General features: G+C 34.2%; 1 protein-coding gene across 1 annotated transcript in view; it reads right to left on the reverse strand.

Annotated features, from left to right (window-relative positions):
* Positions 1 to 231: 231 nt before the first annotated feature.
* LOC132741986 (CD109 antigen-like) overlaps positions 232 to 19,753 on the reverse strand; it is a gene marked incomplete at its 3' end in the record, with an annotated part of 52,807 nt that continues 33,285 nt past the window's right edge. The window contains exons 24-29 of the mRNA XM_060730260.1: positions 19,473 to 19,590; positions 15,385 to 15,498; positions 4,333 to 4,392; positions 1,482 to 1,625; positions 755 to 896; positions 232 to 408 (exon numbers count right to left, since the gene is read on the reverse strand). Coding sequence (XP_060586243.1) covers positions 232 to 408; positions 755 to 896; positions 1,482 to 1,625; positions 4,333 to 4,392; positions 15,385 to 15,498; positions 19,473 to 19,590 — 755 coding nt within the window. The remainder of the gene's footprint in view (positions 409 to 754; positions 897 to 1,481; positions 1,626 to 4,332; positions 4,393 to 15,384; positions 15,499 to 19,472; positions 19,591 to 19,753) is intronic.

Here is a 19,753-nt window from a genome sequence, read left to right on the forward strand (position 1 = left end):
ATTTTAAGGACTTTGAAAGAGTAAGTGTGACTTTACCTTGATTCGAGGAAGCCTAAACCTGCTATCTGCACATTATATCAGTCAATATCAATATCTATAATTTTCAGGCATATAAAAGGCAAAACTTGTTTCTTGCTAAAGTGAATAACAATCCTATTGTGTAGATTGTGTAGGAATCTAAGGTTAGACGATACAAAGTTAATTGTAACATTAAAACATACAAACTGTTACCTGTCTTCAGAATTTTCATTGATTTCATTTTTATCTCTGGTGTCAATTTTCCAACAGTAGTTAGATAATCGTGGATGAATATTGCTGGGGCAAATCTCATCATAGCTTGTTCACCACAATCATGAGGCATTTGTATTAAATTGTCTAAACCAGTTATAACAGGTACCATGAAATTTCCTGAAATAACACGGAAAAAACATGTGGCATAATATTGCCACATAAATTGCATTTAAGTGACAATTTCACAATGTTCATACCTGTAAATCACTAGAATATCAAAAGTATTATAAAATCAAGTGAACATAAATAATGAAAATTAGCCTAATTCATAGACTGATATGGTTTGGGCATATTTAACTGCGTTTTAAACATTTTGGGCCATAACATTTCAATGCATGTTTTTATAAATCATTTTTAATATGAGTTTAAACAAAGACAACGACATCAAATAACTAAATGAATAAGCACGCCTGATTGAACTTAAAGGTGTTATAAGATCAAAATTACATCCATATACACTGACCGGTAATGATGACTTTAGTAAATCTAGAGTTATCAACCATATCATCTGGATGAACTATCTCGATATGTTTTATAACTTGACTTGACTCTGGCGTAACATCAATAAGATGTTGCTCATTGGTTGTTTTGAATACACCATTTGGCTGAAACAGAACCAAGACGTGCTTGAATTCTAAAAAGTCAGTGATTGCTCTTACGATCACGCCGATATAAACAGATGGCTGCAATGCTGATGCCTAAACACTTAAATACAATCCTTAAGCCAAAAGGGGGTTGACGTAGAAGATATTTAGATTTTGAACGCATTCATATATACCCAAATGAAACAAAAAACACCATTTTCTACCATTTATAAAAAAATGCGTGATGATACATGTTAATAGTATCAAGACACTGGCACATATCCTCATTTTCAGCATTTGAACTCGTAATACCTTTGTTTGCGTGAATTTTTAATTCAAACTGTTCAATAATATAGCCTGTGGTTACGTCCTTCAATTGTAGACATGTTTGATGTGACAGAATAGCATATATGTAAGGAAATACAGGCCATTAAAATATGATAAATGGTTAAACAAAATGCATTATTAACTTGATACATAACAGACATTAAAACATTGACCAATTGAATTATTCGTGATTTTTCTACCGATTTAGAGTTTTTTAAGTAGTTAATGGTTATTCGAAGAAAAATTTGACATAAATAATTTGGTCTAAATCCAACATACCCGTACTGTTACGCTTTTCCTTATTTGATCTGGTATGGTAAAGACGAAAGAACCCATGATATAGGCTGTAACTGTTATATTCAATTCTCCAATTTTTTCGGGCTGGATACGGATGAACGTTGACTGACCATCATTTCCCTTTACCTAGATAAAAAAACAACAACATTCAATATTAATTATGATAATTATAATCATATCAAGAGGGCCATGATGGCCCTATATCGCTCACCTTAAGGAATAGATCTTAAAAACAAGCAACAGGTTTATAAAATTCTTTAATGTCATTTAAAGGTTAGTGTCAAATGTAAAGTATTTTTGGCCAACACCAACAGGAATGCAAACAAGTGTATATAAATTCCTCTTTTTTCTTTTCTTTAACGTACAGGTTGCTAAAAAATACACCCCCTGTAGCGTGTTTACATCATAAACATTTTAACAAAGACATCATAATTAACAAGACGAAGTACAAATTTTGATAATACTTCAATAAAAATGGGTCAAAGACAAAAATGGACGGGTTGCATTTGTATACAAAATAACACGACTCATGAGGCTGTGATGTTACAAAAATTTCCTACCGTTGACCATTAATGTCAAACATTAAACTAAGTCGGAAAACAGGAAGTGGATAAGCGATAGACCTGAACTTTTGACCACATGTTAATGCAGTCACAATACCAAATATCAAGAGGCTGTGATGTGTAGTTGCTGAGAAAACTGTTACCGAAATTTCCTTCCATTTACAATTTATGCCGAAAATTTAACTAAGTCAGCAAACGGGAAGTGGATGAGCCACATACCTAAAATCATATCCCATTGTATGTGACTACATATTAATGATGTATACCAAATATCAAAAGGCTGTGTTAGTAGTTGCTGAGAAAATTGTTACGAAAAATACCATTGACCATTATTATGAATTTAACTAAGTCAGTAAACATGAAGTGGATGAGTGACAGACCTGAAATCGAATCCAATGGTATGGATCAATGTATTAATGCTGTATAGTAAATATCATGAGGCTTTTTGATAAGTAGTTGCTGAGAAAACTTTTACCAAAAATGGCCCAACCAATTCGCCTGCCTGCCCGGAATCAAGTCTCAATACATGATGGTATTAACAGTATTTTTTTGCATATAATAATGTAATTTTTTTTTTTCGAAAACAAGTATTATAGTTGTAACAGATATCCCATTAGTGTTTAAATATTAAAATATATTTTTTGATAGTGTTTACTCAGGGGTATAAAACCCCCAAGCATGTGGTTCATCATATTAGAACACTCCTTTCAACAAAAACTTCTTCCTGTTCACAGGAGTGGCTCTATACACAGTTTTAATTGTAAAATTAAATCTTGACAAATGTTTTGGAAGTCATTTTGAGTAGGTTTTCAAGTTTAAATTGATAACTATTGTGAGGTTAGTTAACAAAATGATAAAGATAATTAAGTATTTCTAGCACCATGGATAATAACCATAATTATTGTTCCATTTCCACTTACATTTATTGAGGTCAATAGCCTTAATACTTCTCAAATAGTTAACAAAATACCTGTTTCAACGAAGCACATCGATAATTGTATTCATCTTCACTTCTTTGTTATGAAATTCGAGTTTTTGTTACAAAATTTATCAATTTTCTTGGTTAGGCCGCCATTTTGTCCTACTTCCGGTTTAGTTTTGTTTATAATCTCAACTCGAGGTCAGATTGATACAGATGTTTTCTGAGGCAAAGTTGTTAAATGATATGCATTATTTAATGATTTGAATTGTATGTTTGTTCTCAGAATGAAATATTACGACATAATTCGTTCATCAGTAAGATCCGGTGTAGACGATGTTGAAAATATTGATTTTTCCCCGCAACCCGGTAAGACAGTAAAAAGTAATATCCGTACTGTAAATTAAAATTTTTATCTTAATCAACTAATTCTTGTGAAAAAAATACCATTTTTTTCACTTTCGTTTTTTTTTTGTGCAAAATATCTTACACATAAAATGTGCAAGTCTTTGTCAAGAACCGAAATATTTTACATTGTCTTTCGGAAATGACACAATCTCCTTTCTGATGGTGTTACGAAATTAATGGAAGAATCCATTATTGAATAGAGAAATCAACTTCACTGTAGCTCTCAAATTTGTGCTATTCTGACTGACTCTGTTTTGAATCAACATTCACATTCAACAAAAGTTTCATCTTTCTAATGCTTAAGCAGAAAAATCTTCGTAACAATGTCTGTTGAGACAAAAAAATACAAAATACACTATCTCAATTTATCCCTTCAAAGAAAGTCTATATAACTTTGCAATAAAACAAACCCTTTAACCCCCAAAACAGATATCAATTTTCAACTCTAGACACTTTGTAGACACCAACAAGCTTATGCCCTGTGAGAAATATCTAAGCTCTAGCCCTTTCCATTTTGAAGTATAAGAACTTTTAAGGTTTTTTTTCTTTTAGTTGCCATAGCAACCAGAGTTTAGCATGGAATGGCATTCTTTGAACAATCTTGATAGAGCTTTATACAAAGAGTATTCCTGCCAAGTTTCATTAATATTGGCCAAGTGGTATTATAGAGGATGTCGTTTGAATAAAATGTGGACGGACGACGGACGCATTTGATTGGCCATTCTAAAAGCTCACCTGCACTATGTGCAAGGTGAGCTAAAAAATCAATAATATAATGATACTACTAATAAAGTATGACTTGGGAAGTAAAGAAGTGAATATGTGGTATAAACTAAAAACATTGAGCTTCTTTCGGGCGTGTAGAATTTTTGTTTTAAAATACATTCTCAACAACTTTCTGATAATGTAATACAAGTGTGTAAATGTTAAAGAGTAAACTTACTTCGGTAGAAGCTGGTAAAGGATTGTCCGGGTTTTCAGACAGCGTTATCCGCAGAAAAACCTTAAATTGAATATATTGTAAGTTGTAAAGTCTACACGTTTTAATGGAATAATATTTAATATTGTTTACAGGCACTGCTATTTGTTGTTTCTTTTTTTCTAATTATATGGTTTTAATTTATATTAAGGCTCTTTGATATGTTTTTATATTTAAAATATTTCATTTTTCACGAACAAATTGCTTAGTACGTTTTCAAGTTTGAATCTATGTAAATCAATATTGTGTGACAAATAAAAGTCGTATGTTGAATGTGTATGTCATCGATTAATTAACGTATAAAATCAAATAGCTGGAAATAAATATTTTTCAATATTTAATTAGCATACAATTACATATACAATGGTTGTTCAAAAAGTAAAAGGACTAAAAGTCTTGCATCTTCATATTCCATTCAATTAAGAATATTTTTATATTAGCAGCGATTGTAAAACGTTTTCTTTAATTTAAGCATAAGTTTAGTACATTCTTGTGCTTTACGCGTGTTTCCTGCGATATTGAATAACCATGTGAACTCGCACCCGGCGCAGCACATCAACAAAGTAATTGAAGCTAAGTTGTACTTTTAATCTATTCATAATTCATTTTCTATTTTTCCATATATTCCACAAACACATCTAATTATTTTCAAGTGACATCTTACCCAGATTTGGCTTCATTCAGACATGAAATTTCGACATTATCAATTATTTTAACCGCAGTGGTCATAACGTTGAATGTAGAAAATTGACGTTCGTTAAAAAACTGAAATTGTGTGCAATCGAACATTTGCGATTCTTCTTCATAAACACACGAAAATATTACATTAACATAGTACTATTAATCGGCTTTCAGGATACTCGTTTTCAGCTTCACAAGCAATTCAAAACGGCATTTACGAGATAACAAACGGGATAGGGTGAATATGATAGCAGGGCATTAACGGGACGTCAGTGATGTCAATTGTAAAAACGCTACAAAAAGATTGACGGTATACAGTCATAGAACAGTCTGGCATGTTTGATGTCTGCATAGGGTCTACTGATTCAGTTCTGACTAAATAATTTAATATGAGACATTCGCTTCAAACACTATTCTATTTCATTTAACTAGATATATATGCTATTAATAAATAGATATAATAATGATTAATGGTAATTATCAATATTATTGTCCGTGATCTTCTTTTCATGAATGATAGCCCGTCCTTAGTTGATTGATCATTATTGTTATTTTCCTAACATAATCATATTGTATCAAGAATATACGATGATCTGTGTAAATTAATACTATAAATTGCTTTTTAATTATAATCATAAGTTCATGTCAGTGGAACCCCAGATTACTATAAGAATACGAGAAAAAAACGGAGGGTGACCGGCTATCGGGCTTTTTTTTCGGACAGTGGAGCGAGAATGAGATCGCTTTCTTTCCCTCTTCATCTCCACTTATGAGGTATGGTCAAATTTACAAATTCAGATACCCAGAGCAATAGGGAGAATACTTTCAGAAGGAATGACGCTTGTTAATTTTTTTTTTATTTACGGAGACGCGCCATAAAGTCAATTTTTGTAATGGTTAGCGTGGCGCCGGGTGCGCATCCCCTTTTGTCATTAGAGGTATGTTTTCAACAGGATCGTTTATTTTTTAACCAATAATGTTTTTTGATTTTTGCACTGTATATAGATGATTTTTTCCGATATTATAATCTCATAAAATTGTGCACATTTATTAAAAATGTGAACAGTAGAACTGCAGTCATATTACTGTTTGAACAACCCTCGTACTCTGACGTTCGATGGCACAAATGTAACATGTGTGTGTGTTTTTATTTATCTCCTGCGCACGTGATACCATGTCGTTGCCACGCGTTACTATGTTGTGGCTTCGAGAAAGTTTGTGTGTGGGAACAAGATACTATGTCGTGGAAACGAGACAATTACGTCGTGGGCAGGAGACACTATTTCGTGGCCAATAGATATTATGTCGCAGCCTCGAGTTACCTAGTCGTAGGCACGAGATAAATAACTCTTCGGAACGAAAAATTATGCGTTGCCACGAGTTCAAAAAGTCTGGGGCCACGGAATATTAATTTCTTGGGAAACAAAATACAGTAGGGCCACGAAAACTTGTCATGGCCATGACAAAACCATGTCTTGGAATTTTTTAAAAAGTGGGGCACGAGAAAATTTAAAGGGTTTGGGGGAAACGAAAAAAACAGGGGGGTCACGTCTTAAAAAATGGGGGAACCCGATATACTAGGGACGGGGGCCAGGGGTTTATTTAAAAGAAATTTTTGGATCGAGAAATTAATGGCGCACGAGAAAATAAAAATTACGGGTATTTATATAATTTTTCCAAATAGACATGTGCTGTAGCCCAAGGATCCCACTTACCTCCCCGTAAAATTTGCCATTTATTTAAACCGGCGTCTCAACCCCGGGGATTTTGGGTAGGGGTATTTTTTCGGTTTAGCATGGGCAAAAGTCACGTGACAAAACTGCCTTTCGATTTCTGCAGCCGACATTTTATTGTTTTTACGCAATCATTGTACAGTCATTTCCGTGAAAAGTTACATAGAAACAGTTTTTTTTCTTCAAAACCATATAGAATCTAAACAGTATTTTTTATCAACACAAGAAATATCAGCGTTTTTATATTAACACATTTTCCGGACATCCTTTCGATCATGCTTGAGAAATTCGCCTCGAATGGATTATGTATGGTGGCTGATTTACGCCATCCGTATATTTTTCGCGTCTTCGCCTCAAAATGCGAAAACACGAAGGGACGACATACAGTAGGGTACGTGAACGTTTCAGTTTACAAGCAAAAAGCACGCTTTGGAAAAAACGCACGCCACGTTACATGCTACATGTATACGAACGAACGTTATACGCACGCTATACGAAAACGATATACGCTAGACGAAATACGCTAAACGATATACGCACGCTGAAACGCATTGCAAAATGAAAAAAGTTCTAAACCTTTATTAAAATATCGAAATCATATTAAGTTTCAACAACTTTAGCTACATGTACAGTAGATTAGAGCGATAGCTAGAAATGTTGAGCTGAAATGCACTCAACCTAGCACCAAAATTGTTTTTGTGACAGCCTCAAACTAATGATTTTTTTAAAATTACAAGCTATCATGCGCTAATTCATCTTAATGCGCAATCGGATAAAGAACTATCCCTTGACTTTCCCTTGCATTCACTACGTAGGCCGAACGTAATAGTCCGCAACATGGCCGACATGGAATTAAAAGTGCATTGCAAATTATCATAAATATACAGTGCTAACAATTAAAATCAGATGGATTTATGAGGCAAATCTATATATTAAGTGTGGCTGCATCATAAACAATCGAACTCTAAAATCTTGAGTGTAAAATAAAGGAATTAACTATTTTTGACAGAAGTCACGAAACACCCGGATTCTACCACGGATAACATTAAGAGAAAAGCTTCCAGAATCAGGAAGGATTAAATTGCTGGCACAATGCGTAGATTTAAGTTGATGTCCTGTATGTTTCATTGGGACACCGCATGATTTTACTGCGTTGTCGCCAGTGAAAGCTTCCCTAAACGAAAGTGAAAGTAGAAATTAACAATACTGAAATCCAGTGAAATCACAAGAAAGGTAAAATTTCTAGGGCATTACAATATACGAGTATATATACATATTAAGAATGCACTTTTATTTAGGGTCTGAAACTGTAATCGAGAGGGAAAAAATGAGGAAAATAAGGAAACCGGTCAACCTCATGCACCTCCATTAGTGCAAGATGGGAAGGTCAGTCAAGTGTGGGACTCCCAAGAATTTGTGACTGAATCATGTGTAAAATGTAAATTTATTTAGATTTACAAAGACAGCGCAACAGAAAATATTCTTCATATCACTTAAAAATTGAAATTTTTTGACATGCGCATATGTATTAATATGCTATATTATTATTAAGCAACATTAAATGCCTAGTACCTATCTTTTTTATGTTTACTGTCACAAGTTTAAAAAATATGCTGCCTTACAAAGACATGAACACCGGACCCTCGGAACCATTCGGCAGCTCAACCAACTGAACTATCAAAATAGTGGACAGTTTGGAACCATGACATAATCCCTGCAGCGCTTTATTGAAATTTGTCCTTGAATAAGGGTACAATTGTGAATTAGGACTTTATACCATCGTTTAAGTACCATCACAGTCCCTGTGGAATAGGTGATATAGTATGAATCTTTCCAAGTCCCAAATTTCACATTGGGTTTTTTTAAATGTTAAGAGGAAAATATATTTTTTCCCGGGTTACAACCCCGTGGAGGAAAAAACCCCTTGGGGATTATAAATTTTAAATTTTAAAAGTTTATCCCTTAAAAGGGCCCATCCCGAGTCATCAAAAAAAAAGACCCCAAGATACTGCCCCACCAATACCCCGGGACACCGTATGAACCCCGAAAACCCCCTTTAATACAAATACTGCAGGGTCTACCCTTTAAAAATTTTTTTTCTTAAATTAAATTTTGTGAAACCGCACTTTTAAAAATGAACATAGGGCCCCACTTTATTGAAAAAATCACCCTTAAAAAATTGATGAAAATGAATAGTGATTTTTCCCCCTTTTATAAGGGCTTGGGCCCCAAATTTAAATGTGAGTCGAAGTTTTTGGGGTCAAACCCTTTTAAAGGGTTGCATGGACACCTTTTGGGTACCATTCCGGGAAACCTTTTCCAACTGGGGCTATAAGGGTTCCCTTTAATATCCCCTTTCCCCAACATTTAACAGTTTAAAACTGTGACATCCCGGGCCCCCATTGAACTTCCCTTATTTTTTTTATGAGGAGAACACTTCTCAGCTAATAACCATGGCTCTACATTTTTCCCCAAATCAACCCGGGACAAATTTAGAACACCAAAATGGGGGGTGTACTGACTTTAAATCTGCAGCCATCTCCCCAAATTCCCATTTCCCACCCCCCCCAAATTAACAGAAAAAAAAAATTAAATTTGCTCAAATATACCTTTTTAAAACCCCAAAAGGGGATGTGCAAACCCGGGTTAAAGATAGGTGCATCATAATTTTTTTTAACCTTTAGCCCAAATAAGCAAGGGGCCCGTTTGCAAGGGCAACCCCAAAAAATTAAAAAATATTCCTAGAAATGTGTCAATTTCCCTATATTAAGTTATTCAAATTAATACAGTAAATACTAGACACCTCATTGAGCTCAAGCATGTTACATGCATGTATTTAACAATAAATTCCATTTTTGTCTCTAGTTTAAGAGCAACTCATGTTTACCAAATTTGTTTGTCCTTTTCTATCTATCTCAGACAGACTATTCTAGCTGTGTTATAAACAATTAGGTTATTGGCAGTGTGCTTATCAGGCTATAACAGAAACTTTCTTATTATTTTTTTATTAATAAATAGTATGGAATAATGGATATATTTGTGTGACTGGCTGTTTAATATACTTCAGAGTTGATTTCAATTAGTCCATACCTATAGGTATCCTGCAACAGGATTCATCCAATAATATTTTTTTTTGATATTCAGAATGTTAATGAAATAAGCTTTGGTGATAGAAGGTGGCATTACTACCTCATGCTGATAACAGGCAATTTATTAAAGAACTTGAAGTGCTACTTGGATGAAAACCAAGAATGGCTAATTATTTATTGCTATTTCTTCTTAGGCGAGCTTTCCTGACAGCCCTCAACCTCTGTAGCATTGTATGCACAGATTTCCCAACTTTGTCCCCCTTTCCTTTCTATTTCAGCCCTCCTCTTTTTACCAAATGACTGATGTAAATGATGTCCAGCAGTTTTATTGTGTCGCCTTGAAAAAGGCAACAATATACGGGTTACTTTTGTCGGTGTCCCCTTAAGCTTGTCCAGAGCGTAAGTCAGTCATTATAAGTCAGATTGACTGCATGCTTCTTATAATGACCCGAAGTGCAATGCACAAGAACTGGTACTCTGCACTTCTTAATTTTTGAGTTATTGCCCTTTGTTAATTTTCATACTTTATTTCTGTCCGTGCCATTTCTCCTACAGTATAAAAGCTATCGACTTGAAACTTCATAGGATGATAGATCTCATTAAGAAGTGCAGTACTCAAAGAACCAGTACTCTGCATTTCTTATTTTTGGAGTTATTGCCCTGTGTTAATTTTCATACTTTATTTTTGTCCAAAGTATAAAAAGCTATGGACTTGAAACTTCATAGGATGATAGATCTCATTAAGAAAAAAATGCAGTGTACAAGAACCGGTACTCATGAGTTATTACCCTTTATTAATTTTCATACTTTATTTTTGTCCGGGCTTATAATTTCTCATAAATTATAAAAGCTATGGACTTATAAATTCATAGGATGATAGATCTTATTGATAACAAGTTTAGTGCACAGAAACTGCTGTTCTGCACTCCTTTTTAGAGTTATTGCCCTTAGTTAATTTTTATGTTTCATTTTTGTCCTAGCCATTTCTCCTAAACTATACTGTTCACAAGGGGACACATCCCTCTCATGGAGTTCTAGTTTTAATAAACTTGAACAGGGAAGCTTAGGCGCATTACCGGGGCGTCCCCGGGACAATACCGGCATCACCCTTAGCTCAACCGTGGTGAAACCAGTGATGGTTGGGATGATTTCCGTGAAAAGTTACATAGAAACAGTTTTTCTTCAAATCATATAGAATCTAAACAGTATTTTTATCAACACGCGAAATATCAGCGTTTTATATTAACACATTTCCGCACATCCTTTCGGCACAAGAACTGGTACTCTGCACTTCTTAATTTTTGAGTTATTGCCCTTTGTTAATTTTCATACTTTATTTCTGTCCGTGCCATTTCTCCTACAGTATAAAAGCTATCGACTTGAAACTTCATAGGATGATAGATCTCATTAAGAAGTGCAGTACTCAAGAACCAGTACTCTGCATTTCTTATTTTTGGAGTTATTGCCCTGTGTTAATTTTCATACTTTATTTTTGTCCAAAGTATAAAAGCTATGGACTTGAAACTTCATAGGATGATAGATCTCATTAAGAAAAAATGCAGTGTACAAGAACCGGTACTCATGAGTTATTACCCTTTATTAATTTTCATACTTTATTTTTGTCCGGGCTTATAATTTCTCATAAATTATAAAAGCTATGGACTTATAAATTCATAGGATGATAGATCCTATTGATAACAAGTTTAGTGCACAGAAACTGCTGTTCTGCACTCCTTTTTAGAGTTATTGCCCTTAGTTAATTTTTATGTTTCATTTTTGTACTAGCCATTTCTCCTAAACTATACTGTTCACAAGGGGACACATCCCTCTCGTGGAGTTCTAGTTTTTAATAAACTTGAACAGGGAAGCTTAGGCGCATTACCGGGGCGTCCCCGGACAATACCGGCATCACCCTTAGCTCAACCGTGGTGAAACCAGTGATGGTTGGGATGATTTCCGTGAAAAGTTACATAGAAACAGTTTTTCTTCAAATCATATAGAATCTAAACAGTATTTTTATCAACACGCGAAATATCAGCGTTTTATATTAACACATTTCCGCACATCCTTTCGACACACTTGAGAAATTCACAAGTTTTTTTAATTTGTGTATTTGTTTGTATGGATAATCAAAATCTTTTTCACGTATAAAATATCTATTGAACATTACATTTCTAAGTTTCTATAGTTGCAATTAAGAGCTTTAATTGTCTTTTTTAAAATAATTTCATTTTCTTGCGCAATAAAACATTTTTTCTCTTAAATGAGACTTGGATTTTACATATGCGTTTCACAGTAAGCAATAACTTAATTTGGTCCAAAAATCAGTCTTTTACACAACATCAAACTTCATTCAGAATTCATGTCTCATTATTGTGAGCAAAATTCTGAGTTTCCTTTAGATATGAGCTGGAGAATGTTTAATTATCCCCCGCCGAAAAGGCGGTGGGGGATATAAAATTAGTCTCCGTCCGTCCGCCTGTCCTTCCGTCCCCATTTTTGTCCGGAGCATATCTTAAAAACTATTTGAGGTATTAACTTGAAACTTCATAGGTGGATAAATCATATTTAGGAGAAGTACATTGCACAAAAATGATGATTCTACCCTGCATAATTTTTCAGTTATTGCCCTTTGTTATTTTTCAAACTTAATTTTTGTCCACAGCATAATTCAAAAAGCCTTTAAGATATCAACAAAAAACTTCATAGGTGGATAGATCTCACTCAGGAGATTGTGCAGTGCAAAATAAAGTGATAACTCTACCCTTCATATTTTTTGAGAAATTGCCCTTTGTAATTTTGCATACTTTATTTTTCACCTGAGTGGAGCATAACTAAAAAAAACTTTGAGATGTCAATATGAAACTTCATAGGTGGATATATCTTATTAAGGAGGAAAGGAATGTTGTACAAAAGAATGATAAACTGTACCCATTATAATTTTTTGAGTTATTGACATTTGTTATTTTTCATACTTTTTGTCCGGAGCATATCTCAAAAAGTGTTAGAGGTAACACCTTGAAACTTCATAGGTGGATAGATCTCATTGAGGAGGATGCTGCACACAAAAATGATAACCGACCGTGCATAATTTTTCAGTTATTGCCCTTCGTTATTTTTCATAGTAAATTTTTGTCCCAGAGTATAACTACAAAAGCCTTTGAGATATCAACATGAAACTTCATAGGTGTATAGATCTCACTCAGGAGGTGTGCAGTGCATAAGAGTGATAACTCTACCCTTCATAATTTTTTGAGTTATTGCCCTTTGTTATTTTTCATACTAAATTTTTCATCTGAGTGGAGCATATCTCTAAAAAAGCTTTTGAAATGTCAACATGAAACTTCATAGGACGTGGATAGATCTTATTAAGGAGGAATGTTGTGCACAAGAATGTTAATTCTACCCTTTATAATTTTTGAGTTATTGACATTTGTTATTTTTCATACTTTTTGTCCGGAGCTTATCTGAAAAGTGTTAGAGGAAATAACTTGAAACTTCATAGGTGGATAGATCTCATTGAGGAGGAGTGCAGCACACAAGAATGATAACCTACCGTGCATTGTTTTTCAGTTATTGCCCTTTGTTATTTTTCATACTTAATTTTTGTCCCAGAGTTTTACTACAAAGGCCCTTTTTGGGGATATCAAAAAATGAACCCTTCCCTTAAAGGGGGATAGATTTTTACTCAGGGGGGGTGGCAGTCAAAAAAAGTGAATAACCCACCCCAAAATTTTTTTTTTTTTATTCCCCCCGTTTACTTTTTTATCTGAATTTTTTACCAGAGTGGGGGCATAAAAACCCAAAAAAAAATTTGGGTTTTCAAAATGAAACTTTTAAAAGGTGGATAGATTCTTATTAAGGAGGGAAAGGGGTTTTGGGACAAAAAAGGGTAACTTTAAAACCATTATAATTTTTTGGGGTTTTTTTCCATAAATTTTTTTCCCCGGGGCTTTAAACTCAAAATTGTTTCAACTTAAAAACTACAAAAGCCTTTTAGATCAAAAACTTCATAGGTAGAAGATTTTCACTCATGAGGTGTGGGAGTGGGAAAAGAGGAAAAAATCCTTCCCTAGTTTTTAAGTTATTGTCCTTTGTATTTTTTCAATACTTAATTTTTTCACCCTGAGAGGAGCATAATTCAAAAGGTCTTTGAGAATGTCAACATGAAACTTCATTGGTGGAATTGATCATATTGAGGAGGAATGTTGTTGCGCCAAGAATGATACCCTTTATAATTTTTGAGTTTATTGCCCTTTGTTATTTTTCAAACTTTTTGTCCGGAGCTTATCTCAAACAGTGTTAAGAGGTATCAACGTGAAAACTTCATAGGTGGATAGATCTCATTGAGGAGGAGTGGCGGCACACAAGACTTTTTAACCTACCCTGGCATTATTATTCAGGTATTGCCCTTTGTTACTTTTCATACTTTATTTTTGTCCAGAGTATAACTACATATGTGGATAGATCTCACTCAAGAGATATGCAGTACACAAGAATGATAAATTATTATGCTCTACTACATATACATGGCTCTTGTAACAAGTTACATTATAATACTTTAAAACCTTCTTAACAAGTTAACCTGTCAATTCAACACAATGCTATTTGGAGATACCTTAACATTATACTTAACTGTTTGTTTGTTTTTGTATTTTTTCTTGTTTTTCGCCGTGACAATCACATTGCTGCATTTCCCAGCAATTTTTTTACTTGTACTATTCATTGATAAGTCAATGCTCTTAAATTAAGCGTCATTTTGACCCTACATTTTGACCAAATGACCTCAAAATTATTAGATGTCATCTACTGATCAGGGACAATGATCTTTCTAGGTTATATAAACCATTGCTTATTCCTTTTAAAATATTCATCAGACAAGGATTTTACATGAAATGTCATGGTTACCTTGACCTCAAACATCCTTATAGGCTATCTTTGTCCAAAGGCAATGTCCCTCCCAAATTAAATAAACCAGGTCTTATTTCTTCTCAAATTATCGTACAAAAATGTTAGCAGGCGGTTGTTCGTACAAACTGACCAATTCATCACAGAATTGTCCTCACAAAGGGCTATAATTAGTCACAATTAATGTCTGATCTATGGGCCTTAGAAGGTGACTTTGTATTATGAACCCGAGGACATGAATCATGTATTGTCGAATACAGATAAATTTTGCTTAATAAAGATCAACAAGGCAACGGCAACGTTCACAGGACGCGTAAATCTTTATAAAGAAAATTTTTTAAGTTTACAAAAATGCAAACTTAAAAATTCGTGGCTAAGACATAGTTTCTCGTGCCGACGGCTTAATTATCTTGTGGCCACGACATAGTATCTCGTTCCAAATACTTAACTATCTCATGGTCACGACTAAGTAACTCGTGGCAACGACACAGTATTTCGTGCGCACAAGATAAATGAAATCACACACATGTCACATTTGTTCCATCGTAGTGACGTCGAACGAATTGACTTTTTCAAAATTAAACGTACATATACAATATATTTACCAATTTATTTATAGGGTAGTTATTGAAGACTGATATTTGGAGGAGAAATTCTTCGCCATGAACAATTGACGGCGGAAGATCCATTGTGAGAAAAAACTTTTTCTTCACTATCATCTGAAGATTTTAATGTATCTTCGAATACAATAATAAACAAGATTGCATTTGAGAAAAATGCTATGCCACCGCATTAATACAACACTAAATAGTAGTGTAGGAGCATATTTTTTTTTGTTTCTATACAATTGAAGATTGTTATAATGCATAGATCACTAACCTATATAATTCTTATTTAAATCTATTGTTAATCAAATAAAAGATCAGAGTAGGAATATCAATGCACTTGAGTCTAGTGAATTTGGTGGTGAAGGTCATATTTTACACAGCCTAAATTTCATGACTACATCAAAGGACAACACAGTAAGACACTTTGTCAAAATCTAGGTAAGCTGATGTCAAAGTTTACTTTACATCTTAATCTGTGCACATGGTTCAAATTTCATAGCTGTACATCAAAGGACATGAAAGCAGGTCACATCATCAAAACCTAGGTCACCTGATATCAAAGTTCAATTTTACAACTAAAACTGTGCACATGGTCAAAATTTCATTGCAGTACATCAAAGGACAAGAAAGTAGGTCACTGTCCCCTTGGGCAAGGCAAAATTTTGACCCAAGGGTTTAATTCATAACAATCTTGATACAGGTCCACCAAACAACATTTCAAGTCAAATATCTAAGCTGTAGCTTTCTCCCATTCAGGAAACATTTGTTTTGTTTTCTGTTTTTACTATGTGTACATAATGAGAATCACTGCCCCCGGGCAGGGCCAATTTGACACCAGGGGGAAAATTTGAACAACTTTGGTAGAGGACCTATAGATGATATTATGTAGCTAACATCAAAGCTCTATGCTTTGTACCTTCAGACAAAAATATTTTTTTTATTTTTCTACTGTATGTACATAATGAAAATCAATGACCACCGGGGCGGAACCAATTTTGATCCCAGGGCTATAATTTGAACAATCTTGGTAGAGGTTCACTTCGCAGTCTCATGCCATATATTTAACCTCTAGCCTTTGTCAATTCAGAGAAGATTTTTCAAGTTTTAGTTTATACATATAAGGAAATCTATCGCCTCTGGGGCAGGGCAATTTTAACACTAGGGGCATTATTAAAACAACTTTAGTAGAGGACCCATAGATGATATTATATACCAAATATCAAAGCTCTAAGCCTTGTACCTTCAGACAAGAGAATTTTTAAATTTTTTACTATATGTACATAGTAAAAATCATAACCCCTGGGGGTGGGGCCAATTCAGGGCCAACTCCAGGGCTATAAGTTGTACAATCTTGCTAGAAGTTCACTACACAAAGTTTTTATTATATAAATATAAGGAAAACCTATGGCCCCCGGGGCGGGGCTAATTTATTCACTAGAGGCAAATTTGAACAACTTTGGTCGAGTACCTATAGATGATATCATTTAACAAATATTAAAGCTCTAAGCCTTGTACCTTCAGACAATTTTTTTTGATTTTTTACTATATGTATATATTGAAAATCAATGACCCCCTGGGGCGGGGGGGGGGCAATTTTGACCCCAGGGCTATTTTAACAATCTTGCTAGAGGTTCACTACACAATGTTTCATGCAAAGTATCTTACCTCTAGCAACAATAAAGTCGTGCTGAAAATATAACATCATTGATTAAATGTACGGGGAGACTTTTTACAAATAACACTACAAAATTGCAGGCTCGGTTTGATTGAGACGGTAATGGAAAGTGCAAGTTACCGTCCACGCCCCCTAGCACCGGCTTCAAGTAGGAATACTGGAACAACCAAAGGTCAAACCACCTTAAACCTTTAACATGGCGATGGTTATTAATTATAACTTGCTCAAGGTTTAAAGAACTTACATCCTCATTTGAATGAGTTTCAGTATGTGCATCAACATTTTATCCTCGCCAAAAGGTATGGTTATCTCGTTATTTAACCATTATTAATTCGCGTTTAATCTTATGTTAAGGTCTAGAGTCTGGAATCTTGTAGGTAAACTTTATGTAACAACATTCTGTTTATCTGCTGAAGGACCGCCATGGCTGTAGAGTAGACCATTAGAATTACGTCTGGTGACGCGAGAAAAGGATTACGCTCTATACCACTTGAAGGCGCTGGATGCCGGATAGATTCTACTTTTTTTCAGTATCTCTACTAATCAGTTTCAATGAAATTGATTAATGCAATTTTTAATTATTTGTTCCCTTGTCCGTGCTTTTATAGGATCCCTAGAACTATTGAAGCAGCTAGATGTTGACTCGTCGGACCTATGCTCGCCCAATAAAGGCAATTATTTGAATACTATTTTATACACTTTGACTTCACTTTAAAAATAACTTTTTCGAATTTGTTTTATAGCTGGTCATATTTGGTACGTAATGTGACCCATTTAAAACATAAAAACTGACATCCGGGTACTGTCTGCTAGGTCAAACACTACCAAATTAATATTCTGAAATGTTGAAGAGAGGAGACCCATGCTCGCCCACCGGTATATTACGAATATAAAACGGATATTACCTGGAACCATTCATCATATTTTTAGACTGATTTGTTAATATAAAGCAGGTATTTATATTTTGCATTATAATTATATTTATTCAGAGAAAATCTTATTTAGATATACTTACTATGAAGACTTTTCATTTTTTCAAAAGATAGTCAACTGCTGTTGGAAGGTGTGACTAAAAAGTTTCTGTGACTAAATATCATGTACATAAGTTTTTTTCAATTTCAAAAAGTAAAGTAGAAACATAAACTAGAACAAAAACAACAGTGTGTGGTCTACAGTTTCAACAATTACTCCTCTTCACAATATCTACAAAACCACCTTGTGCTGGTAACTAAACTCAGATCTACATCTGTTTGCACATTAGATGGCAAGCACTCATAGTGGCAGCACTTGTCATATCCCTCTTTTAAAAGCTTTCAGGCCTTTTTCAAATGTCTCAGGATCATGATTTTTTGTTGCCTGGGCATACTGATCACTCTGAAGAGGATATGGGCGAGGATACGGGAAAAAAATTAGTGGTGTAAGACCTAGGTTATTTTTAGTTACTTCTGATAAAAAAAGAAAAAGAAATTAATTTTTTATTTAAAGCTGCAGTCTTCGTTAATTATCAACTAAGTTATTAATAAATCAATGTCTAACCAAAAAATACATCATAAATGCACCAAAAGCGACAGATTTAATGGAAAAAGCCGACTATTGTGGCGGCCCTGGAAATTGCATGTAGAAAAACAATATGACAGCTGGTGTCAATACCAGTTTATGACTGTTTTAAATATATCGGAACGACTTAAACTTTACAAAAAGTAAGAACAATGTTTAATTGTTATTTTAAGTTGATTTTTATTAAGATTTTATTAAAAAGTCATACATGATTCGTTGTTTTTATTAGCATCACGGACTTTCATTTGTACTTCCGTTTTCGTTTTCGTCTGCTTTATTATGATAACAACTTCCGGTAAACTCTTCAAAAACAAGGTGAGAAACTAGGACACTTGCAGCATCAAGAAACAACAACACATGATTCAGATAATATTTTTATTCATAAGTTTATATCATAAAAATAAAAATCTGTTCGAGCATGCGCCTGGGCGAGCATAGGTCCGGTGAGTCTAACATAATAACGGCCCTACCAGAGGTCTACGTAGCATTGTTATGAGCAAAGCTGTAGATACATTAACACTATGCACCATAGCTAGCGTTTGTATGGTGATATGTTGCTATTGCACCTAAAGCTCAAAATAAAACAGTTTCTAAACACATAAAATGTGAAAGTATATTTAGGAATAAAATATCATACTGAATGAGAAGCATTTAAACACACACCCACAAACACGCGCGCTAACACACAAGCGAGCCGCTAACACACAAGCGAGCGCACATCCATGTAGATTATATTCAATTAGCTTGAATGTTTTAATCGTAAATAAATGATATTTTTGCAAATGGTAAACAAGAACAAATTTATCCAAATGAAGTCACCGTTTTGGTTCTATTTAAAGGGCACATGACATACCTTTGGTTTTGTTTCGGCAATCCCAAAACCTGTTCCTGGGTTAACGGCAAATACCGAGGTTACCCATAGCGTCATTGAATCAGGAATTTTATGAGCAATATCAATTGCTCCGTTCATACTGAAATAGAAGTTCCGAAGGAATATCGTTACGGTATTTATGTTTTGATTTCATTCACAGTCTTCTTTTCACAATAATCTGATCTCAAAATAAATGTTGTTTTTGTAAAAATTTATGCTTTATCATTATTATTATTTACATAATTATTGATACATTCAATTTT

This window comes from Ruditapes philippinarum, unplaced genomic scaffold (genome assembly GCF_026571515.1).
Source record: "Ruditapes philippinarum isolate M1 unplaced genomic scaffold, ASM2657151v2 ctg2580_1_1_1_1, whole genome shotgun sequence".
NCBI lineage: Eukaryota > Metazoa > Mollusca > Bivalvia > Venerida > Veneridae > Ruditapes > Ruditapes philippinarum.